Source organism: Rhineura floridana, chromosome 1, assembly GCF_030035675.1.
Source record: "Rhineura floridana isolate rRhiFlo1 chromosome 1, rRhiFlo1.hap2, whole genome shotgun sequence".
NCBI lineage: Eukaryota > Metazoa > Chordata > Lepidosauria > Squamata > Rhineuridae > Rhineura > Rhineura floridana.
In genome coordinates this window covers 131,094,317-131,120,027 of record NC_084480.1, presented here as the reverse complement: position 1 = coordinate 131,120,027, position 25,711 = coordinate 131,094,317, and the positions used below count along the sequence as shown (strand labels likewise).

General features: G+C 42.6%; 1 protein-coding gene across 7 annotated transcripts in view; it reads left to right on the top strand.

Annotated features, from left to right (window-relative positions):
* The window catches only part of SUSD1 (sushi domain containing 1), an 82,536-nt gene that overhangs the window by 49,601 nt on the left and 7,224 nt on the right, over nt 1-25,711 (top strand). For 6 of the 7 annotated variants that reach the window (XM_061632299.1, XM_061632262.1, XM_061632309.1 and 3 more), the window contains 2 exons: nt 7,183-7,222; nt 12,559-12,652. In XM_061632299.1, the coding sequence (XP_061488283.1) occupies nt 7,183-7,222; nt 12,559-12,652 (134 nt within the window). The remainder of the gene's footprint in view (nt 1-7,182; nt 7,223-12,558; nt 12,653-25,711) is intronic. The other variant, XM_061632280.1, reaches the window with a different exon arrangement.

The following is a 25,711-nucleotide window of genomic DNA, read 5'->3' as shown; positions in this document are numbered from 1 at the left end:
TAGACATACCCTTATTTATGTTGAAATAGGATTAAAAATAGAAACTTAAAGCTAAATTATCCTGTGAGGCACAAGTACCAAATCTTATTAAAAGTGAAATTAAGGTTACAAATATTTAGCGACAATAGTTGGTTATTGTTTGGTATTTTCTTCTAAATGGTTTGCTTAATTCCAAGATGCTGTTTCTTGAACAGTTTGTATTCACTTCCAACTGGGGACAGGAAATGGAAGCTTTGTATCAGGATAGCTTTTTTCTTCAGTTTACCTAAGTATAACTCCTCTAGGCTAAACTACTTGTTTGCAGACCATTCTGTGTGATAAAATGCTTTATTCAAATCTCATCAATTATATATACTTCCCTCTCCCCTTCCTACAGTGGCGATTTCTTCTACACCTGATCTAATGAAACAGGAGAACACAAGTGCTATTCAGCATAACAAAAATGTAGGCAAATGTCTGCACTTCTTGGAATTTAGAAACTTCCATTGCTTATTTATGCATTGTCATAAGTAGCTCAAACACCCCCTCTCCAAACATTACACTGAAAGTCAGGTCCCTTCAGATTTTATTTTTCTCCCTGGATGATGGCCCATCAAGTGGGTTATGGGCTCCACCTAGCATCTATAGGCAGGAAAAACAGAATTGCTGGGAGTAGGTCAGCTCACACACGTGACCTCCCCAGTCCTTTCCTGCCTCGTAATCCTAGGCAGTTGAATTTCTTCTCTGTCTGTTTGTTGTTAATTTTACCTTTTGTTCTTTCCTCTGTTTTTGCTGTTATTCTGTTATCTTTCCTTAGTCTACATTTTTTTAAAAAAGTTTGTTAGTGTCATGGAAGTCTCTACATTTCATCCTGCCATCCCCCTGTTTCCCCCCCTGCTTTTGCCCTTTCCTCGCCTGGGCCGATAGGAGCAGGAAAGAGAGGCTTGTCTCACCTGGGAATTAGAGCCTAGTCTTGCCAAATCAGAGCCACCCTTCACACACCCCGCACCCCAGAAAGGTGTGTGTACGTGAGAGGTGCTCCACAAAATAGGCTTCCTCTGCACCCCAGAAAGGCTTGTGTGCATGAGAGAGAGTGATGGCTGCTATTGACATCTCACCTCAGCTTAAGCAACCCAAGCCCTCTACAGGCGTTATGGCTTTATCTTCCATGTCCCCGCCCTCTTCGTCCCTGGAGACTGCGTTGCCAGTGCGCACTCCCCCCAGCACTGTTGTGGAGGGCAGTTTGTCTCAGCCAGCGCCTCATAAGGCGCTCAAGACGGTCAAACTTCAAGCAGCAGGAGCCAAGGGCAGGGGCTTCAGTAAACAGCACAGTAGCGACTGTTCCTTCCTCCTCAGCCGCATCAACAGTTCCTGCCAAAAAGAGAACAGCTGCCATTTTGGAAGCAGTTTCTTCAGCGGTCCCCACTAAAAAGAAACCTACAGCTGCTGCTTCCTCAGGGATGGCTGTTTTCTCAGGGGAGTCAGGCATCGCACCAGTTCCTTGTCAACTCTCAGGGGACTCAGGGACAGCCACTAAGGCCAGTTCCAAGCCAACATTCAGCCCTAGAAGCCGCCACCAGCGCTCTGAGACCTCTAAGGTCCATCACAGAGCTTCTGTTTTTCATGCTAAGAGTCACCACAACCCTGTAGGTAGGCACACTCAGAAATCATTTCAGAGGATTAGCTGGCTGCAGGTGCAAACTTCATAGCATCACCTGATTCCTCATCAGACATTGATGTGGAGGGAATTGCAGACAGGGGAGGTTCCCAGCCTCAACTTTCCCCATCTACCCAGCCTTCTCATCACGCAGGAATGGAGGATGCTGTTCCGTTCCAGCTCACATCTGAGGCCCTCTCCCATATCAGGGAGGCCCTCATTGCAGTCCTGTCTACAGAGTTTTTGGCTGTCAGCTTAGCCCATGGCTGCCAGAGCTGCTCCGTCAGGGCACGTCACAAATGTGGGAGAATCTAGGCATCCTAAGAAGCTACTGCCTAGGGAGTTTATGGGATATTCAGAGGAAGATGATGCATCATCGCCTGAACCGTTCGCAGCATCCAGGGGCTATATAGCTATCGGAGATCCCTTGGATCCATTAGTAGACCCCTAGTGTGAGGATGAGGAGTGGAGTGTGGGTTCAGGGATGGAGGATGCTTCCTCTTCATTGACTTCCACTTCCCACAGACTGTTCCAGGCTGATCACTTCTTACCTCTCCTGTGCAAGTCTTTAGCAGTGCTGGATATTAACTCTTCATCGCCAGACCCACCTCTGGCTCCTTCCAGAGGAGCCTCGGTTCTGAAGGCTCCCAAACCTAAGGTGGTGACTATTCCAGTGCCTGATACGTTTAAAGCAGTAGCCCAAGTTGAATGGCAAATTCCCCTTCAGACCATACGTCCTCCCGCTGGCTGCATGTTTCTACTCTCTGGAACCTGGTTTCATGGATCTACTGAATGTTCCTGGCGGAGATGGTCCCATATTGACTCTGGTTTCCCATTCCTTGTTGCCCAAGGTAACTGAGGCTCAGTTCAAGGACATGTTGGAACATCGTCTGGACCTCTCCCTCCATAAGACCCACAAGGCAGCTGCTCTTGCTGTCAGAGCTTCTTGTGTGGCGTCTATTTTCTCACGGGCCTCATTGGTCTGGCTGAATGATCTCTTAGATCCGGCATCGCAGGATCTTAACAGTGAACCCAATAGACTCCGCAAAACCTTCTTAAAGCTTCACAGGGCTGCAGCTTTCGTTGCAGATGCCACTCTGGATGCAGTTCAATTTTCCACAAGGGCAATAGCGACACATATTGTAGCACAGAGCACTTTATGGTTACGTCATTGGGGTGTCGATCCAGGGGCATGGGTCAACTTGTCGACTACTCCATACATGGGTCTGAAGCTGTTTGGAGAACAGGCCCTTTAGGAGGTCCTGGTGGACCCTAAGGAAAAATGGAAACTGTTTTTGACCACCTTGTGCCAGGATGAGTGCATAACTTTTTGCCTGTATGCTCCTTATCAGCTATCCTTTCAATCATCCAAGCCATCCTTCCAGTCATTTCAGCCCTTTCAATCTAATCAATTGTCAGGAAGAGGTTGAGAGTACCAATCTGGTCAGCACAACTGGGCCAGAAGCTGCTTTTCCAGAAAATCCAATTCACAAGTCGGAAACGGGTTTACCCCAGCATCTTCTGGAACCAAGAGCAGCAGGCCTCAACATTCCTCTTGACAGTTCTGACACAGAAGCCCTTCCTGTGAGGGCACGGCTTATTCGCTTTTCCTGGAACTGGGACCATGTTACTATAGATCTATGGGTGCGACAAGCTATTCGGGAGGGCTACACAGTAGAGCTAGAAGGCCTTCTTCCAAATCATTTTCTGCCCTCTCCTGTCTCCAGTTGTCCCGAACTGTCAGGCGCTAATGGACGCCATTCTCCACCTTCTTCAAATCTGGGCGATAGAGGAGGTGCCTGTCGAAGAATGATTCTCAGGAGTCTACTCCACTTTTTGTCATGCCAAAACACGACAAGACAACCTGGAGACGAATTTTACACTTGACCTTCCTGAACCAGTTTGTCTGATACCCGAAGTTCAGGATGGAATCTCTTTCATCCATCAGGGAGACTCTCCATCGAAACGATTATCTGGCATCGACAGATCTCCAGGAGGCCTACTTACATGTGCCTATTCATCCCCAACACAGACGATACCTCCATTTCTTCTACGACTGTCAGCACTACCAATACTGCGCAATGCCCTTTGGTCTATCATCCACTCCCTGGATTTTCACAAAGATAATAGTAGCCCTGGTAGCCTGCCTTCGTTGCCAGGACATCCACCTTTATCCTTACCTCGACAATCTGTTAATCTGGACAAAGACTTTTCCTCAAACGGAATGGGGCATTCATCTCACTCTACACTTCCTGACGTCTCACAGGTTTCTCATCAACTATGCCAAAAATCACCTGGTTCTCAAACGACACCTTCAGCACTTGGGGGCAATTCTCGACACCCAAGAGGGCATCATTCGACTGTCTCCAGAAAGGGTGGGAAATCTGCAGTCGATTGCAAGGACACTAATCAATTCGACCTCAGCGAATTTCATGATCCTAGCCAAGGCTCTAGGACATTTTATATCTGCGATCCAGATAGTTCCATGGGCACACCATCATTCCCACCCACTGCAGTGGTTCCTGCTTCCCCATCAGCAGGACATCATGGCCTGCAAACACAGTTGGCTACACGTTCCCAGTCATCTCTGAGATTTGTTCGTATGGTGGACAGCCTCGCCCAACCTCCAGAAGGGCATTCCCTTCCGGGATTCATTGTGGGTGGTGATTATGACAGATGCCAGTTTCTCAGGGTGGGGTGCACATTTTTGCTCCCTATGTGTCCAGGGACAGTGGTCAACAGAAGAGACACAGTACAGCATCAATTGGCTGGAACTCAGAGCGTCAAGTTTAGCCATCCAGCACTTCGTCCCAAGACTCCACCTCCGCCACATTCTGGTTCGAACAGACAACGTCTGTACGAAAGCCCACATCAACAAACAAAGAGGGACATGGTCACAGAGCCTCCAGTGAGAGGCTGCCCATCTCCTTGCGTGGGCGGAACTCCATGTGGACTTGGTGTATGCAGACCATCTCAGAGGGGACATCAACATTACAGCAGACTGGCTGAGTCACCAGCGGCTTCAAGCAGGGGAGTGGAGACTGCATCCAGAGGCGTTTGCTCAACTACAGCGCAGGTTTGGCAACATGAGAGTCGACCTCTTTGCGTCTCCTGTCAACCATCAGCTTCCCTGGTTCTTTTCCCGTTATCTATCGAGACAGGCAGAGGCAGTAGATGCATTTTCAGTCACCTGGCCCCCGAGTCTCCTCTAGGCGTTCTTGCCAACTGCTCTGATAGCCTGCACCTTAAAAAAAAGCTGAGGGAGGAATGCGCAGAAATAGTTCTAATAGCACCTTACTGGTCATGCCGCCCGTGGTTTTTGGAGCTAATCCACCTGTCAATTTCCCTTGGAAATTTCAGTCTCACCCGGAACTCCTGACACAAGGACCAATTCAATATCCAGACCCAGCTTGGCTGAAACTGACAGCCTGGTGGCTGAGTGGCACTGCCTAGGGGAAGAAAGCCTATCACAGGAGGTTATATCTACCATTTTGGCCTCATACCACCCCTCTACAAAACGATTCTACAGTTCTACATGGTGAAGCTTCGTCACCTGGAGCGGACACAGAGACATCTGTCCAACCAGTGCTTTGGTCTTGGATATACATGGTTTTCTGCAGGAGGACCTCAGCATGGGCCTGAAGGTTAACACGCTGAGGGGTCAAGTTTCTGCACTTTCATCTGTGCTGTCTCTTTGCCCTTCGGGAGTTATGGGTTCCCATCCACTAGTAAGACTTTTTCTCAGGATCTTTGGCCCTCTGTCCACCTACAGTCCCCAGATACCCTTCATGGAATCTTCAAATGGTCCTTTCTGCACTTCAGAAACCACTTTTTGAACCTCTTAATACCGTTCCTTTCCATCTGTTTTCATTCAGAGTGCTCTTTCTAGTGGCAATCACCTTGGCCAGACTCATCTTGGAGCTCAGTGCGTTGTTTGTAGCCAAGCACCTCTGTATATTTTGCAAAGACTGCATCGTCTTGAGATTAGACCCTTCGTTTGTGCCCAAGGTGAACTCTCTTTTCCACCATCAACAAGAGATTGTCCTTCCATCCTTTTATCCAAATCCAATTCAACCACAGGAAAAGGCCTGGCATTCTCTGGACGTTAGGAGAACATTAAAGGTGTATCTTAATCAGACTAAAGAGTTTAGACTGTCTGATTCACTGTTTGTTTCATTCCACCCTCCCTACTTGGGAAAAAGAGTATCTACTTCTACCTTGTCGTGTTGGCTACAAGCCTGTATCAAGTTAGCATACGAAGTGCTAAAAGTGCCTATTCCTAAAAATATAACGGCACACTCTATGCGTTCAGCCTCAACTTCAGCAGCATTTTCTGTCAATGCCCCACTATTGGAGATTTGCTGAGCGGCCGCTTGGTCCTCCCAATACATTTGCTTCTCATTATAAGATGGATTCTCATGCTTTGGCTGAGGCTACCTTTGGCTGATGTGTTTTGCAATATGTTAATGAAGTCTGAGCCACACTATTCTCCCTATCGTAGATGGGAACTACTTTGGTATATCCCACTTGATGGACTATCATCCAGGGAGAAGAGGACTTTGGTCCTTACCTGAAAAAAATTTCTCCTGGATGATAGTCCATCAAGGCCCACCTCTATGTGACTCTATAAATATTTACCAGGCTTGTTACACTATGAACATTTGCTTTGCCTTGTTAAAAAACAACAACTAAACAAACACATTGTTTATCTTCAACACTACTTATCTGTGGCAATGCATTTGCTCTGTTGTACTTATTTGTGGCAATTCTTTGATACGTTGCCGTTGCGATGTTGTTCCTTAATACAGTTTATTTTTTGATTATATGGTGTTTCCATGTGCTAATTTTAGCGTTCTTCAAGGGAGTAGGTCGTCAACTGTTGGTGCTAGCATGCAGCTAGGGCCACGGTGTTCACTTGTCATGCAAGGACTGGGGAGGTCACGTGTGTGAGCCAACCTACTCACAGCAATTCTGCTGTTTTTCCTGCCTATGGATGCTAGGTGGAGCCCGTAACCAACTTGATGGACTATCATCCAGGAGAAATATATTTCAGGTAAGGACCAAAGTCCTCATATATTTATATCAAATATTTGTATAGTGCTTTTCATCAAAGAAACGATCACAAAGTGCTCCCCCCCCAAAAAAAATAAAAGCAGCATAAATCAGATAATAACAGATATATAAGAACATAAGAAGAGCCTGCTGGATCAGGCCAGTGGCCCATCTAGTCCAGCATCCTGTTCTCACAGTGGCCAACCAGGTGCCTGGGGGAAGCCCGCAAGCAGGACCTGAGTGCAAGAACACTCTCCCCTCCTGAGGCTTCCGCCAACTGGTTTTCAGAAGCATGCTGCCTCTGACTAGGGTGGCACAGCACAGCCATCATGGCTAGTAGCCATTGCTAGCCCTGTCCTCCATGAATTTGTCTAATCTTCTTTTAAAGCCATCCAAGCTGGTATAAATGCCAAAATAAAAAATATATATCTCCATGAGCTCTAGATGGTTGTCCCTTAGGAAAACAATGATGAAGGTTGTGTTTTCTTTCTCAGGTGAAAAAGCAGTCCTGTGTAGTCTGGGCCCAAATTAAAGGTAAGCTTTCTGTTGACTTGGAAAGTGACAGTTGTTCTTACTATTAAAAATAGCAATTCATGTGGCTATTTAATGAATTTGTAAGTTGCACTATGGAACTGCAAGATATAGAGAGATGAAGGTGGGTGAGTGTGACAAACCCCCAAAATGTAGAGGAAAAAATGTTAATGCCCTACCATCACCATGGAAAAATCATTTGGAAGTCTACCAAGCAGATTGCTACTGCAGCATGGTGACAGCAAGACTTTGTACAACACAACTTCTGAGGGCTATGCGTGATGCGAATGATATGGTTAGTTCCTATTGGCCTATTTATTGCCACATTTGGGGGGAGGTAATAAATAAATAATAATAATAATAATAAATTTTATTTCTAGGCCGCCTATCTGGCCGCACAAGCGGCCACTCTAGGCGGCGTACAAGATAAAGTAAAATACAACATACAACATACAAACTACATAGTATTTACCAATATTGTGGTTGAGGAACCCTCCCTTGTCCGAGGACAATGACCCTTTACATGGGTTGTGGCTACCACCTGGTGGCCACAGGCAGGAACAACAAGAGTTTTGGAGGAGGGAGCCAAATCTCATGTAATTCGTGAGAACCCAGTCCTCCTTTCCTGCCTGTTGCCTCAGGTAGTGTTTTCTCCTCGCTCTCTTTTGCTTCATTTGCTACCTTTCCTGATTTAAAAAAATTGTCATCTCTGAGGGATGGTTGTGCTCTTTTGATTATTAGTAGCTGGGATTTTTTTTGTATTTTTCCTTGGCCACCACCTCTTGCTAAGTCTTCGCTTCACCATGAGGTGCCAGCTGGTCTTTTTGTGTGTTCTTCAGAAAAAGAGGAAGATGCGTCAGACAATCCTTTTGCCCTCTATTGTCCTATCAGACCTTCTGTTCTTGAGTCTCCTGATAGATATTTGGATGAAGGGGAATGTAGTGAAGATGACAATTCGCCTCCTCCAGCTGCTTCTTCTCATCACCTGTTTGAGCTGGTTCACTACCTACTGCTTCTCCTCAAGGCCTTTGCAGACTTAGAATAAGCAGAGGGTGGCTAGCATCCAAAAGAGAATTCAAAAAAGGGGTCAAAGACCAAGATGCTGGAAAATAGGAACTTTTTAATTTTTGATAAAACCCAATGCGTTTCAGCCTGTTATCTACAGGCCTTCATCAGGGGATAATAGCTTATAAGATTATAAGACAAGTAACGATTTGCTTGTCTTATAATCTTATAAGCTATTATCCCCTGATGAAGGCCTGTAGATAACAGGCTGAAACGCGTTGGGTTTTATCAAAAATTAAAAAGTTCCTATTTTCCAGCATCTTGGTCTTTGCGGACTTAGACCTGAAAGACTCAACTTCAGAACCACCTCCTCCTTCCTCTAGGAGTGCTTCTGTTCTTAAAGAGCCTCAGCCTACTTTGTCTGGTGTTCCAGTTCCAGGGTCATTTGAGGCGGTCATGCAGTCTGAAGGGGATACTCTCTCCATGCTTGTCAAGCTTCATTTGCAGTTTGTTTCTACACTCCTGAGGAGGTGTTTATGGACCTTTTGAAGGTCTACAGACCGTGGCATGGACTTTGCTCTTCGAACATCCCATGAAGCCACATCTCTCTCCGTCTGGGTTTCCTGCATGGTATCAGTTTTTTCTTTTTTTTTTTCAATAATTTTTATTCAGATTTTCATAAAACATACAAGACAAAATCATAAAACATTCAAAGACAAAAAACAAAATCAAAAATAGTTAAACAAAAAGAAAAAAAGAGAAAAAAAAAAACAAAAATAAAAAATAAAGAATAAAATATTGACTTCCCATTTGTCAAAGATCAAATCAGTTATAAGTCTATAATATATAACAATCCTGTCTCTTAAGTCATATTATAAAATCACTTTCCTCCAGTAGTTATCTTACTTAATCATCAAATCTCATAAACATTACTTTATTCTTTCCACAAAAAGTCAAAGAGAGGTTTCAATTCTTTAAGAAATATATCTATCAATTTTTTTTTCCAGATAAGCATATCGATTAATCCATCTCATTACTAATTATGATAATCTTATTGTCATAACCATAGTCAAAATAAACATTTCAATTAATCCATCACATCAGAATCTGTTAGGTTCAATAATTTCAGTAGCCATTGTTCTATTATCTCTATTAGTTCCATTTTCCATCTTCCATCTTCAGTAGTCTTGTTAAGTCCAGTAATTTCAATATCCAATCTTCCATTATCAGTATTCCATAATAATCTTGCTGTCAAAGCCATAGTCATATAGTAAGAGTCTGATGGGGATTACCTCTATCCCAAATATTTTCTTGCCATCCATTCTGAATAGGTTGCTGAAATACTGCTGTAAAATCATATCTCTGTTCTTTTTTTCAAAATACACTGGGTCATCTCTTAAAAGTTTTTCCATTGTCACATGGCTGCAGTTAATTCCATAGATTTTCTCTATATTGGGCTCCATCACATCATTCCAGTCCAGAAGATTATCCATGCCATTGATAACTTTATCTCTAGAATCTTCATTCATTTCTTCAGAGATAACATTGAGTTCCAAACAATAGATTTTATTTCTAAAGTCCATAGACTCCAAATCTTGTTCCTGTTCCACGTTGGTTCCAATCTCCGGGATCTCCTCTCTCACAGGGACCCCTATTCCAGTCTCCAGGGTCACCTCTCTCACAGGGACCCCTGTTCCAATCTCCGGGATCTCCTCTCTCACAGGGACCCCTTCCAGGGTCACCTCTCTCACAGGGACCCTTATATCTTTAATCTCCTGCTTCATTTTACTCAATTCAATTTTCATTATCTCAATCTCATCCATTATTTTCTGAAACATAGTTATTTCCAGATTTTCAGCCACTTTCATAATTGCCATTTTAAAAGAAAAATATAGGAAAACCACTTCTTATTTCAGCAACAATTGGGTTAATACTCCAAACTTGGTGACATCACAGTATAAACAAAGCAGACAGCCTTATCTCTCCAATAGTTAAGTAAACAAAATGCAGTTCCCAGGATCGAAACAATTAATGGCAATCGTCAAGAAACAGATTCGTCAAAATAAAATAGACCAAAAAGAGAGTAGTCTCAAAACAGTATAATATTTTTCAAAATAAAAATCTGGAATAGAAATCCCTCTTCTGTGTATATCTTTAGAATGCAAATCCAGGACAGCTTTTTGCAACAAAAACAGAGATAAGCTATTAATTAGTGCGTAGCAGAGAGAAGTTATGGCTCCCCAGTGAGATGTCAAAAACCGATCAATCTGGCAAATCTCTTTTAAACAGCAACAATTTAAGTCAAGTAAAAGAAAAATATAGAAAGAAGGGTGCTTGCCTGTTAGTGCGTTCTCTCTTAGAAGATAAGGTGAACGTTCGCTTTATCAGATAGAGCTTGCTGTTAAAAATCCGTCCCACCTTCGTCGGCTGGACCTCGTCCCATAAATTAATGAGATCTGGTCTTCCCAACAAAAATAGGCTTTGAGGTTAATCTCTTCGTTTCTCCCTACCCGGGAGAAGTTTAATCAGTCAAAAAAAAAGAAAAAACTGACTGATATATCTGAATAAGCTTCTTTTGAGGCAGGAGCCCGTCTCAAAAGCAGGCACAGGCTAAGTCACCCTTCCCGGAAGTCCTATGGTATCAGTTTTTTCGAAGGCTTGGACTTAGTAGGCTGCACCCTCCGCCTGCACACCATTAGGCAAAATGCTTCCAGCTTGAACCATAGATGTGCAACATAGAAGAGCAACGAGATGCAAGGACAGTTGCAACCGTATCATTGGCAAGACCAGATTTATTCAGGAGATGGCATTCAGTTGCCATGCTGTCAGCCTCAACCAGTCAGGGTACGGATGCCACACTGGACCCTGAGACAGGAGAACTGGAATGTCTAGAAGAGGCCAAGGCCTGGTGACCGCCAGCTGGAGAATTTTGGAGAACCAGGAACTTGGGAGGGGGAGGGAGCCTGGCCCCCACAAGAAGCTGCAATCACAGCAAGAGGATGTTATTGTTGCTGCTGCTGCTGCCAGACAGACCTGGAGTTGATAGAATAGGAAGAGATCTATGTTTGGATCAGGCACAGTGGGAGGACTTGAAATCACTGCCCCTCTGAGGGCCTGCTCTGACAAAAGGGCTGCGAGGAAAAATAATAGAAAGGATACTGCAAAAAAGGATAGGGAGAGAAGCAATGTTAGGAATATTGCTCATACTTATAGAGGGAAGACAACACCTTTGGGTAGAACTTCCTTTAGGGCTTCATCCCTAAACCTCTGAGACCCAGTGTAAGGTTCGGTGGAGAGATTGAGCCACGCTGTTGTGTCCTCATCCCAGTGATGAAGCTATTAGGTTCTTTAGGCCACCACACCAGACACCATGGAGCGCACTGAGAGCTGACCCAAGTTGAGATATGCTTTATCAAATAAAGGCCGCTACCTGATGAAGCTTGAGGAAGGTCTTCTGGACCCTGTCTGGGTCCTGTTGGGGGTGTCATACAAGTCATGGAATCTGATCAGTGAAGATTTGTGTGTGATAGAGATGGGTGATAAGTTCGATCCAGTTCTTATTTCAAGCAGAATCTATCAAAATCACACTTTCCGAAAGAGTATGAAAACCGAAAACACAGCCATCATTCAAAATTTGCACTTATTTGAATTTTGCAATGCAGTTTGCCAAATAACCAATGTTTTAAAAATGAGTATGTTAACCGTGTGCATAAAAATGAATATCTGAGTGAAAATAACAAACAAAACTGCATCATATGATGAGAAATTGCTTGCAAAATGTGTACGTTAGTTAAAATGGCCTACAAAATTGTGTGTGGTAGGAGAAATTAACACTAAAATTCTGGAGAACTTTCATGAGGATTTTTTTTTAAAAAAGGAATTCGCAAATTGCTGAAGAAATGTGGAGAACTGAATTTAAGATTGGAAAAATTAGAAACTGAGACAACCAAAATTGACAGATCTTTCTATCCCTAGCAGTATCACTGATCTACCTTTGGTTGTATTCAACTGGTATATAATCCAGCTTGCACAGTGTGCTGGGACTTCCTATGAGCCACAGAATAAACAGGAATTCTGGAATCACTCCATTACAGTAAAGGGGCAGGGGAGAGACAAGAAAGCACCTGCTTTTGAGAAACAATTTGTTCATATAATTTCTTCAGCTGACTACTCACAATTGTCTGGTTGTTTCTGTTACAGTCCGAAAAAACAATAAATCCAGCATTTGAGTGTTTTTACAGCATTTAAAACTTCAGTCCCTTCTGACAATCACAAGACTGAGCTGCCTCATTTGATAGGCGCCCACTGGAATTTCTCTTTTTTTTTTCTTTCAGATTTATCATCCCCACCACAGCATATGACTATAGTTTTATTTGGATCAGTTGCTGCTCTCTGCTCCATCCTGTTACTATTGCTCTCTGTAGCATGGTATGTAGTGCTAATAATTCTCTTTCATAACTTTCCTCTGTCTGCTAGAATTAAGTCTGTACAAAATAATGAATAACAGTACATTTCTGGCTAAGATGAAGATGGTTGTAGCATTCTGAAGGGCAGTCAGGGGATCTTCACCTGCAATGTTAACCCTTTCTGAAACTTTTGTAAAAGACATACCAGCAAGCTGACTGTTTTATCAACATATTACTTCCCATTCTATTAGTGTGTCATCCCTCAGTCCAGCCCCCCCATCTATTAGGTGAACTGTCATTTTTTAAAAAAGTGACATATACAGTCTGCACAGCACTGATATTTTTATCCTTCATCTTGCAAAACTAATCTGGGAACTGGGGAGAGTGGGAATTCATTGGTGATGTCACTGACACTATTAATTAGGCACCCACCACCATAAGTTCAAAAAGATTCATGCTAAAAGATCTGCAAAACATTTTATTGCTTCTTAGTTTTGTTCCAGGATAGAAAAGTACATATATGAACACAACCTAAAATGCAACACAACATTCAGTGAATCTGTGGCCCTTCAGATATTTTTGGACTACACCTCCCATTGTCCCTGACCACTGACTATATTGGCTGGGGCTGACAGGAGTTGGAGTCCAACAACATCTGGAGCACAACATTGAAATCGCCTCTGTCAGAGGTGGCAGTTACTGAGGCAGTTGTTTTAGACAAGGGAGAGAAAGAGTGTGTGAGAGAGAGTGTGAGAGAGTGAGTGAGTGAAACCTATTTCAGGGCTAAAAAATATGGGCCAGGTCAGACTTAATGGGAAACCATGATCTCTTACTACATGAACAATCCTCAGATTTGTATGTTTTTCCCAACTCTCCTCTTGTGTGGCTACAAGGAGGATATCAAAAGCATTTGCTTCTGCTTTTAAACAAAAAAAAAGCACAGTTCTTCATTATGTACAAACTCGGGGAAGTACGGTTTGTTCACATTGTGGTTTCTAATCAGAAACCATGATTTGATCTTGTTTTGTTCTAACGAATCCAGAATTTAAACAAACCACAGTTCCTCAAGTTGAGACATAACAGAGAACTATGGTTTGTTTAAAATCAGTGAAAGCACATGGCCACTGAAAAGACGGTGAGGTGAGGAAGTGTGCAAGCCTGATACTTGTTCAGGCTATTTCACATAGTCAGAATCCATGGTTTCCCATTACATTTTAAGTGGCCCTGTGTCTTCACATGTAACTCTATTAAAACATATGTGAGTATGTAAGATCCCTTTGTCAGCTCTGCCTGTTTGGTAATTGTAAATATATTGTCAATCAAGAAATGTGTTTGTAGAGGCTTTATTTCTTAGTTTCTTATATTTGAAAAGGAAATAACCTGTGTTTATTTTGCTTGGGAGCTGCGAAGGTCTGGTTAATTTAAGCTGCATGTTTGGTATGCAGAAGTAGAATTGCATGAGAGATGTTTGAAGAGACGGAATAGAGAATAAAGGATTTTGTGTTTTTGAAGTGGGGGGAGTTGATTAGATTCTCACAATCCAAATCCCAAAGCAAAGTTTTTCGAAAGTGCCTGTGTGCTCATAATTGGTAATTGATAAGGAAGTTAGTGATAGTTGTTCCATCCTGGCTGTAGAGGGTATGATAAATGTAATATAATTTAAAACCTCCAATTGGTTTTTTTATTTAGATAAATATTAGGAGTGGGTATTTTTGTTTATTAATAAGGTGTTCAACAATAAATATAATGACAGATTAAGAAAGTGCCTTTATTAGAAACATAGAGAACTGACAGTATACCGAGTGTGAGGGAATTGGAAAGCTTTGCAGCGTTGCTTTCTGTTCAAGGGGACTTATTAGCAATATAATTTATACTCTGCTTAGCTGAACTATGTTTGCTTTTTTTCATGGAGATTTGGCTAAACAAACCATTCCGTGCTGGTCCATAGTTGGGTAATTATGCTCATTAGCTGGACACATTCCAGATGTATTCTGGGAAGCAGCCAACTATGAATCAGATTATTCATTTTTTATAAAATTTCAATGGAATTTAAATAATCCAAGTCAAATCTTAGAAAATGTACAGCTGCTTCTAGCTCATTGATAGGCAACCTTTTTGGCAAGGTGCCAGAGCTCAGACCTTGAAGTATTAGAGAAAGGAACTGATGTGCTTTTTGCCTATGGTCTTATGAGCCAAGGTGGAATAAACAGCATAGTGCAGGAGAAATGTGCAGGTTTGACTGTTAGTCATAGCCAACCCAGGAAGTTGTTGACATATACAGTCATGCCATAACACTTTAATACCTGTGCCAGTTGTGACTGTCATGCCACATTTTGGGCACCCTTGATCTAGCATAGCTAGGAAGAGTAAAGGCCATGCTCTCATGCACCTCACTTGATAGCTCATAACTTGATAACTTATTACTCTACTTATGCAGCAGAATAAAAATTTTCTGTTTTATTTGTGGTATACAGTTGCATTTTGTTTTTATCTAATTTTTAGGAATTTCTATAGAATGTAGTTGTATTTTTATTTTTTAATGTATACTGCCTATATATTTTTTATTATATTAGGTGATATAAAATTTATAAATAAATAGTACAGTGGGCTATACCACTTCAGAGTGCAGGTTGGAATGTGCCATTTTTTTCAATGTTCCTTATATAAAATAAATGAAATAAACATTACAACCCTACAAGGCAGGTTTGTGTTGCCATGAAACCATGTGATGCAGCTACTTCTGACAGGTTTCTAATGAAGGCAGCCATTATCATGCGTTTGACCATCAGGTGTGTGTAATTTTGATGCATGACACTTGACATGGAAGGTAAGCTGCAGAGATGAGCAAATCCACAATTTTTTTCTTCTCAATTTCTGGATACACAGTAGAAAGGTGACATTGCTTTTTTGAGAATGCCTTCTTTGGCAATGTTTTGAGGAGTCTTACCTCTGCTATTGTAGTTTCATTCTTGCAAGCACTCCTTTGAACCATGCTACAACAACCCTGCAAGGTAGTCCTGTGCCCATACAAATGATTTAGTGCAGGGATGGCTAGAAGATAGACTGTAATGTATTGGTAGATCCCTGGGAAATTTGTAGTCAATTGGCAAGAGCTTCTGGCTTCCAGTTCTTTAACAATAGCAACAAAAGGACACATACACGTTTGGAAATTTGACAACTGGAATTAAGAATACTTGTGGAAAGTAGGAATGGATCTGTGTGTGGACAGACTGTGAGCTCATCTCAGTTCTGATAACCCTGTGCTCAGCAACTTCTCAGAGACACCATGTCCTTTCATACTAGACGTATGTCTTTTGCAGCTGGCTGTAGTTGGTGGCTCTTGAGGTTCTAGTAAAACACAAGGTAGATTTCAGACTCTGCAGTAGCAGTGCTCTCTCAGTAATGGCAGCATTGCCACTCACTGAATGGGGATGGGCAAGGTACCTGCAAGTTCAGGGCTGGTGGCACCACCATCCTGCAGCAGGTGGGCACACACCTGCAGGCTTGTGCTGCATTCCACCAAAGTACCCCCAACCTTGCCATCTCTGTGCCACTGCCATTCCCCCCCCCATTGTGTAACTGCTGACCTATGGCATCAAATTGTTGGAAGAGTCCTGGCTATATTTCTCTCTTGACCTTTAGGAGGAAATAGAAAGCACACGTCAGAATTTACATTACCATTGATTTCAATAGGTTTTAAAAGACCAAGGAAGAAAAGTATAGCAGGTAATTTATATTGGATTTGTAGAGGTATTGTAGCATACAGGTTCTGCAAAAGCCAGTGTGGTGTAGTGATAAGAGTACTCTTCTAGGACCTGGGAGATCTGGATTCAAATCCTCATTCAGCCATGAAACTCACTGGGTGACTTTTGGGCTAGTCACCTTCTCAGCCTAAACTACCTCATAGGGCTATTCTGAGGATATATTGGGGAAGTGCAGGACTACATATGCCACACTGAACTCTTTGCAGGAAAGTTGAGACATAAAGGAAACAAGGCATTAAATAAGATTAAGGCTACAATCCTATGCACAATTACTTGAGAGTAAGCTCCATTGAACTGTGAAAGTTACTTTTGATAAACATGCTTAGGATTATGTTGTTAAGATACAAAGGATAACTATTACCCAAAGTTTCTATTATTTATTGATAACTATCATTTCTGAGCAATGTGTTACCTAGCCATTAAGTTATTTTATCATTGCAGTTGTGACTGCAGCTATCATTACATGCCACAGGGGGTTTGGAGCAAGTTTAAAGCAGACTTTTTGCAATCTATTTGTGCCACTATCCTGAAGAGTAGGTGTACTACTCATAACAAGAAACAATAAGAGTCACATGATGATACATTGAACATTTAACAGACATACATTTTATAATATTTATCGATAAATCACCTAGTATTTCAAGGAAAGGATTGAATTTAGAAGTTAAAGGCTGTAATTCTATGTTCACTTTCACTTCAGGAGCAAGCTGCAATAAACTCAGTGGAACTGCACTGTAACTTCAGATTCCTGTCTTTCTCCCCATCCCCTTTACTAGATTACTTGTACATTCTCCCACCTTCTCTCAAGATAGCAATTTTTACTTGTTTGAGCCCACAGGGGCCACACAAGTTCTGCTTCAGAGTCTTAAGGTCCCCCCCGCCTTTTCTCTCTACATTACCTGTTGTCGTTTCACCTCTTCCTACATTTCCCTCAAAGTGATGCTGCAATCCTATCCCAACCCCTCTTACCTGGGAGTAAGTTCCACTGAGCTAGTGGGACTCGCTTCTGAGTAAACATGGCTAGGACTGTTTTGTGAGCAAACACATAGGCAAACTCCCCTCCCTTTCTCTGCCCCCCCCAACTGTTTCTTCTAAGGGGCTGGAATCCTAATCCTTCTTACCCGGGACTAAGTCCTACCAAACTGAATGGGATTTACTTTAGACTAGCCTTGAGGTTAGGACTGTACTATGAATGTAAAACTTAATTTTGTAAAAATTAACAATGTAAACAGTCCTTGCCTAGCTCTAGCTTCTCTGACAGAACTCGTGCTTTTTTAGGCAATCCTAACTCCACTTACCTGTGAGTAAGCCCCATTGAACTAAGTGAGACTTACTTCTGAGTAGACATTTTAGAATTACAGTGCGAGCCTCAGAATCTCTCCCCCTTCTCTCTCTTCACTAGCTTTCTGATTGCTCCTTCCTTTTGCCCTTCTCTCAAAATAGCAGTTTCCACTTGTCTGAGCCCACAAGAAGCTTTAACTCCATTTAAATTTATAAAACAAACTTTTTTAAAAAATCAACAATTTAAACAGTTCACTCCTAGCTCTAGTTTGCTGACAAGTCTCTCTTGCAATTTTATCTCCATTTACCTGGGAGTAAACCCCACTGAACTCTGTGGGATTTACTTCTGAGTAGACTTTTTCCATCTTTTTATTTATTTATTTTATTTTATTTAATTTATATACCGCCCAAAGCCCGAAGGCTCTCTGGGCGGTGTACAAAAAGATAAAAAACAAGCAATATATAAATACAATAAATACAATAAATCAAGAAAACAAAACAAACAAACAATAAAAGAACCAAACAACATCAAAAAATACAAATAATGATGAAAATACCATTAAAACACACATTAAAATGCCTGGGAGTATAAAAAGGTTTTCACCTGGCGCCGAAAAGATAGTAGCGTCGGCGCCAGGCGCACCTCATCGGGGAGGCTGTTCCACAGTTCGGGGGCCACCACAGAAAAGGCCCTGGTTCTAGTCACCACCCTCCGAGCTTCTCGATGGGATGGCACTCGGAGGAGGGCCTTAGATGTTGAGCGCAGTGTCCGGGTAGGTTCATATTGGGAGAGGCGGTCCACCAGGTATTGCGGTCCCATGCCGTGTAGGGCTTTATAGGTCAAAACCAGCACTTTGAATCTAGCCCGGAAACAAACAGGAAGCCAGTGCAGACGGGCCAGAACAGGTGTTATATGAGCGGACCTTCTGGTCTGTGTCAGCAATCTGGCCGCTGCATTCTGGACTAGTTGTAGTTTCCGAACAGTCTTCAAGGGCAGCCCAACGTAGAGCGCATTGCAGTAGTCCAGTCTAGAAGTTACCAGAGCATGAACAACTGAGGCGAGGTCGTCACTGTCCAGATAGGGACGTAGCTGGGCTACCAGGCGAAGATGGTAGAAAGCATTCCGTGCCACCGAGGCCACCTGGGCCTCAAGTGACAAGGAAGGATCAAAAAGAACCCCCAAGCTACGCACCTGTTCCTTCAAGGGGAGTGTAACCCCATCAAGAACAGGATGAACATCCTCCATCTGGGCAGAGAAGGCACTTACCAACAGCGTCTCGGTCTTGTCTGGATTGAGCTTCAGTCTGTTAGCTCCCATCCAGTCCATTATCGCGGCCAGGCAGTGGTTTAGCACGTTAACAGCCTCACCTGAAGAGGATGAAAAGGAGAAATAGAGCTGCGTGTCATCAGCGTACTGATGGCAACACACCCCAAAACTCCTGATGACCGCACCCAGCGGCTTCATGTAGATGTTGAAAAGCATGGGGGACAGTACCGATCCCTGCGGGACTCCACAATGGAGAGTCCAGGGCATCGAGCAGTGTTCCCCAAGCACTACCTTCTGGTGGCGACCCACCAAGTAGGAGCGGAGCCACTGCCAAGCAGTACCCCCAACTCCCAACTCCGTGAGTCTTCCCAGAAGGATACCATGGTCGATGGTATCAAAAGCAGCTGAGAGATCAAGGAGAATCAACAGAGTCACACTCCCCCTGTCCCTCTCCCGACAAAGGTCATCATACAGGGCGACCAAGGCTGTTTCGGTGCCAAAACCGGGCCTGAAACCGGATTGAAATGGATCAAGATAATCAGTGTCATCCAAGAGCCCCTGGAGCTGGCCGGCAACCACCCGTTCTAGCACCTTGCCCAGGAACGGAACATTCGCCACAGGTCTATAATTGTTCAGGTTATCTGGGTCCAAAGAGGGTTTCTTCAGGAGCGGTCTCACAACCGCCTCTTTTAGGCAGTCAGGGACCACTCCCTTCCCTCAAGCTCATTGCTAGCACAAAGCTCCGCTCCACTTACCTGGGAATAAGCCCCACTGAACTCTGTGGGAATTACTTCTGAGTAGACCTTTTTAAAATTCAAATGTGAATTCTCCAAAGCTTTCTCTCCGTCCCATTTTTTTCTCCTTCCTTCCCTCAAACTCAAACATTGCCAGCAAACAGAAGCGCTGAACTCAATGGGACTTAATTCTGAGTAGGCTTTTAAAAATTTGCAGAGAGTCCTTCAAAGCTCCCCCCCCCCATTTTTGTCTCTTTCCTTCCCTCAAGCTCATTTGTTGGTTCAGGCTGGTCTCCCTTCCCTCTTTCTTGCCCTTGCCTCCATTTCAGCTTTATTCCTCTTTCCCGCTCTGTGGCTCCAGAACATTTTGTTTCGTTGAGCTCATTTCTGATCGGCAGCAGCAAAACAAAGCTTCAGGCTGTCCCTGGGGAGAAATACTAATTGCTCATGATCAGCTCCACGTGGACAGCATGCAGGGAGAATCAACACGTGAACAAAAGACGTCTTTTTTCTGGGTACCGGTACACGTGGAGATTTTTCAAATCACCACGTGTAGACTCTTTCTCAAGAGCAGCTGTACCCAGGTACAGGGGTCTTCTACCTGGGTACAGAGTAACATGTGAATACCCCCATCTTATCCCTTACATACCCAGTCGATCACTGCGCTCTGCAGGTGAGGGCCTCCTGCAGATACCATCTTATCAGGAGGTTCATTTTGCTCAACATAGGAAACGGACCTTTAGTGTGGTGGCATCTACCCTGTGGAATTTCTCCCCTTAAATATTAGGCAGGCCTCTGTTATCTTTTTGGCGCCTATTGAAGACTTTCCTCTTTCAATAAGCCTTTTAAGTTAAGACCTATCCCAGAGTGTTCAATCAGAGCTCCGCATTTATCTACCTTTATCACACGTCCTGTTAAGAGCCTGATTAGGAGAGCACATATGTTTGTGTTTCCTTTTCCTACTTCTTTTAAAGTATAATTTAAAGTATAATTTTTAAACTTTTAAAAACTTTTGGAACTATTAATTTTTTTGATTTTTAGTCCTTAATTTTTACATCAGTTGTTTTAACCCAATTGAGTTCAACGTGACTTATAGCTGGCATATAGTAGCCGCATATATTCCTACTCACCCCTGTGTGCTAGGAATGAGCCTTGCAAGCTCTGCTAGCTAATAAGAGAAAACAAAGAGATCTCTTTCCAAAGTTTACAAACACAGAGAACTCATTAGAAGCGGAGAAGAGAAACAAACAATAAGGTGCCCTTGCAGCTGCAACAGAGAACAGTGAACTGCATTAATTGGGCCTCATGCATTTATACTATTTATACTATTGAAAACAGTTTAAACAGTTCAAATAGTTTAAACCTTCACCTTGGGAAGCCAGAGTCAGAATTTACAGTAAAAGATATGGTCCTAACCAGAAAAGGCTACAGGACTCAGGGCGTTGTTCCCCTTGAAGGGTACGTCCCTCTAAACCAGCCTTTCCCAACCAGTGTGCCTCCAGATGTTGTTGGACCACAGTTCCCATCTTTCCTGACCATTGGCAATGCTGGCTGAGGCTGATGGGAGTTGTAGTCCAACAACATCTGGAGGCACACTGGTTGGGAAAGGCTGCTCTAAACAAACCAAAAAACCAGATAAAAATAACTCATTTTTTTACGAACAGAGAACTTACAAAAGAGCTTGAACCATACGCCTTCGTATACCCCAAGTCCCATTTTAGAGTGGACTCTAGACTGCAAAGGAAACGCTCAAGATCATTGTGAATCCTTAACATGTGCTAACTTAGCAGTTGAGCTCGCTTTTGCTGAGCATAACTCACTTACAGGGTTAACTCAGACATTTGCAATGAACAGTCAGTTAAATGACCAACTTACTGATCTAACGTCAAAGCAACTCGGGGAGCTGGCCATCAGTGAGGACAAGTTAATCAATAAAGATCGTTCAACCCAAGCTGAGTCACGTCAAAGTGACTGCCTACCAATTTATTTATTTATTTATTTTATTTTATTTTATTATATTATACTTGTGTACCGCCCCATAGCTGAAGCTCTCTGGGTGGTTTACAGTAACTAAAAACATTAAAACAAATACCAATTGCAGGTTGGATTTATTTACTGATGAAAGAGATCGAACATGTAAAATCCTTTCTATCTGTGAGCAACAGTCTTTTGACAACTCTGGTGGAAACACACAAAAGGATGAAGAGTGGAGGGGAAAGCCCGACAAAGGACTTGTGTGATATGTGTAATCACAAATCTCAAACAAATAGACAAACAGCGTGGAACGGAAAAGCACGCAGGAGAAAGTCAACCATGAAAAGACCTAGAATTCCAAAGAAGCGGATAAATAATTTTAAAAAGAGCAAAAATATTAAAAGCACAAAGCCAATATGTTATAAGAAAATGGACTTTGGAAAACTTTTTAAATTATTAGAGAAAGCCCCAAGAAAAAAACTGAACAAAACATCATGGAAAGTCCTAATCAGAAAGCTGAGCAAAATATCAGAGAGAAAGTCAAGAGCAAGGAACCTGTGGAAGACAATGACATGTTTCCTCTTGAAACTAATTTTGGCTTCCCCACGTAGTACATTGTATCTCAGGACCAGATGAGGATGACTGCTATACAAGATCCTTGGGAACATATTCTGTTGATAAGAAATCCTCTTCAAAAGCAGATAAACCCTGGCAAAAATTGGGTTTTAGTGCTGAATCACCAAAAGTTAGTTTTCAACAACTACCCCAAACCTAATGGGCTATTAATTCAGCATGATCGTAAATCCCATCTTTTGGAAATCTTGGAGACAGCTCTTCTGGGCCTATTTTCCTTAGCGGATATAGAACATTTGGAGTATCTATTTTACAACTATACTCATGCACGCGCAATGGTTACCTTTAGAGAACAGGGCCTAGTTAATGCTGTACTTGCTTCCAGAGACGTCTTCATCAAGAGCAATATCTCAATCTCAAGATTTTTTGAGAATTTAGCTCCTCCCCTGGCTCTGATTACACACCATAAAATAAGCTCAGAAACCATTCCCATTGCAGAGCCTGTTCAACCTAAAAATCTAATTGATTTTGATATTTTTACTGAATCATCTAGCAATAACGTAGTCCTGCACACCAGTGAGCAAGATGGGCGTGGAGATGCTTGGGTCCATCCAGCAAGGCAACCCCTCTTCAAGGAGAAAGAATTTGTTTATGAAGAAAAAATGTTACTTGACTTCTTTGGGGCACTGCCCTTAGAGGCCCAAGATGAAATCATGTTAAGACTAGACCTTTTAAAAACAAACTTGGCAGCCAAGCAGCTAAGGTTAAAAAACTGCCCAAACAAAGCAAAGGTGATTTAGTGATTTATGGTGATTTAGTGCAACTGACCAAAAATATGGAAAGGAGTAATGAAGGTACCGCAGGCCCCGAAGGGGCACAGAAAAGCGCCTCAAGTTTTCAAGTCACAGCAGAACTCAATCTACCATCAAAGGATAACCCTATTAGGAATAACCTAGCCATCTTAACACCAACTATAAATACCCTGAATAACAAGCCTACCACCTGGCTTGAAATGAGATTTTAGATGAGGAGGAACGTGGTTCACCGATGAAGTTAACTAACCCCGCTGGTTGTGTAGTAAATCAAGCTACCCGGATGAATTCAAATGTCATCAAGCTGAGCTCTAGTATTGAAGCAATTGAATACCTACAGGATGAATCTGAAATCGTCGAGTTGCCCCACACAAAAAATCTGAACAGAGAAAGGAGGATCCTTCCTCAGTGAATATGGGTGGGCAGTGCCCTCAAAGAAAAGATCTTATGAACAAAGACCAAATCACACAAAGTGTGAAGATCCAGACAAAAATCACAGCAGCCCAAGAATCATTTGACCTTACTGTCCTGGAACATCGCAGGCTGGCAATGCAAAGCCACCGATTCTACCTTCTTGGACTTTATAAACACACATGATATTATATTGCTTCAAGAAACATGGGCAAAGGAGGCCCTGGTTTTAAATAGCTTTGCTGCATATTGTCTTCATGCAGTTCCCAGCTCTAGGCGGGGTCGCCCTAGGGGAGGTCTTGGGGCGCTGGTATCCACTGCCATCCGAGTGGCTACTAGCACACCAGTCCCCCTAGTGCACCTTGCAACCTCCTTGGTTATCAAGTATGGGTCGATCAGTTTACTGATAATAAATGCTTACTTGCCCCCGCAGCGATGCAAACAGCAGGTTAAGGTAAACTGGGCCAAATTAGAAGATTATATTACCAAACTGACCGCTTTGTACCCACAATCCTTTGTAATAGTGGCAGGTGATTTAAATGCCAGAATAGGACAGATCTTGCACTGTATTCCCACTTCCATGAATGCCCACTCAATCACGAGGAGACCCATATGGTTCCCATTAGACAGTCCAAAGAAAGGGCTGTAATTATGCTGGCCTTTGTCTAATGCAAATGGTTAACAGACTGGACCTAGTAATACTAAATGGGAGTGCAGAAGGTGACATTAATGGTGAATTCACATTTCTTTCATGGCTGGGAGCCTCCACAATTGATTGTCATTATTTCATATGATCTGTTAGATCTAGTGGCTTGTTGTAAGGTGGGCAATCGTATTGAGAGTGAGCATTTACCCATGGTTTTATTCTTGAAACTCGGATCTCAAAACATTCACACAGATTATGAACTGCTGCTAAACTCTGAGGCAGAGTCAAAAACTGCATGTGTAAAGTGGTCAAATAAGATAGGGCACACTTTAACAGAGTGGCTGTACTCGAAAGTCAGTCTGTGCCATCGCGAAGCTATGTTAACAGCAAATTCCCCAAGGGTAGTGCTAACTTTGTTTCAAGAACTGATTTCCTCCTTACATAACTGTTTGAAAACTAAAATTCCGGCAAGACCAAATATAAGCAAATGCAAACATGGTTTGATCGTGAATGCATTGATATGAAGAAATCCCTAATTGAGAAATACCAGTTATACAGGGATCAAAATCTGTCAGCATTAACACCTGAATGGTTCCAGTTAAAGAGGAGATATAAGGCTTTAATTAAAATAAAAAAGAAGCAGGCCACAGCGGAGGCTTGGCAAAGCCTAATTAAAGCGACAAGAGCACATGATGCTGCAACTTTTTGGAGAGTGGTCTCGAGGGGCTACCCGAAAACAATTAACATGGACAGCCACATTCCAGTGACTTCCTGGGAATCATATTTTAGCACTACCTATGCAATAGGACTAAGCTGTTACCGGATACCAAAGGCAGACATAAGTAGTTTCCCTGAGTGGCCACTAGTCACTTCCCTTGAAGTCAGAAACCTTATCTCTAAATTGAAAGCTGGTAAAGCACCAGGGAGTGATAACATTCCATCAGAACTCCTTAAGTTAAATTTAGAGTGGTGGGCCCCTATCCTAGCATCATTATTCACATGCATTGATCACATAGCATGTGTTCCAGAGGACTGGGGGCTGGCTATCATCATTCTAATATACAAAAAAGGAAAAAGGTCCGATCCTGCTAATTGTAGACCGATCGGCTTGCTAAGTATTATTTGCAAGCTATACGCTTCTCATTTGCATGAGAAACTATTAAGCTGGCTAGAGGAGGAAAATATACTTTGTGACGAGCAGGCCGGTTTTAGGACGGGCTGCTCCACAATTGATCAAGGACTTGTTCTTCGACATCTTATGGAAAAGTATGACTTCTCAACGAAGGAGGGGCTTCACACAGCTTTTATCGATTTTAAATCAGTGTTTGATTCGATTTCAAGAGACAAACTATGGGGAAAATTTAAGGCCACAAACATTGATAGGAGGCTCCTTATATTAATACGTAGCCTTTATGAAAATACACGCTTGAGGGTTATATGTGATCGTGTTGGTCACTTAACGGGACCCATTCCCACTTTTAATGGAGTGAAACAGGGATGCATTTTAGCTCCCATGCTAAATTAATTCTATATTAATTCTATATTAATTCGTTGATCAAAACCCTAGCAAAGGTAAATTCACACCCTCCCAAGTTGGCAAATAGACCCGTGTCAATCCT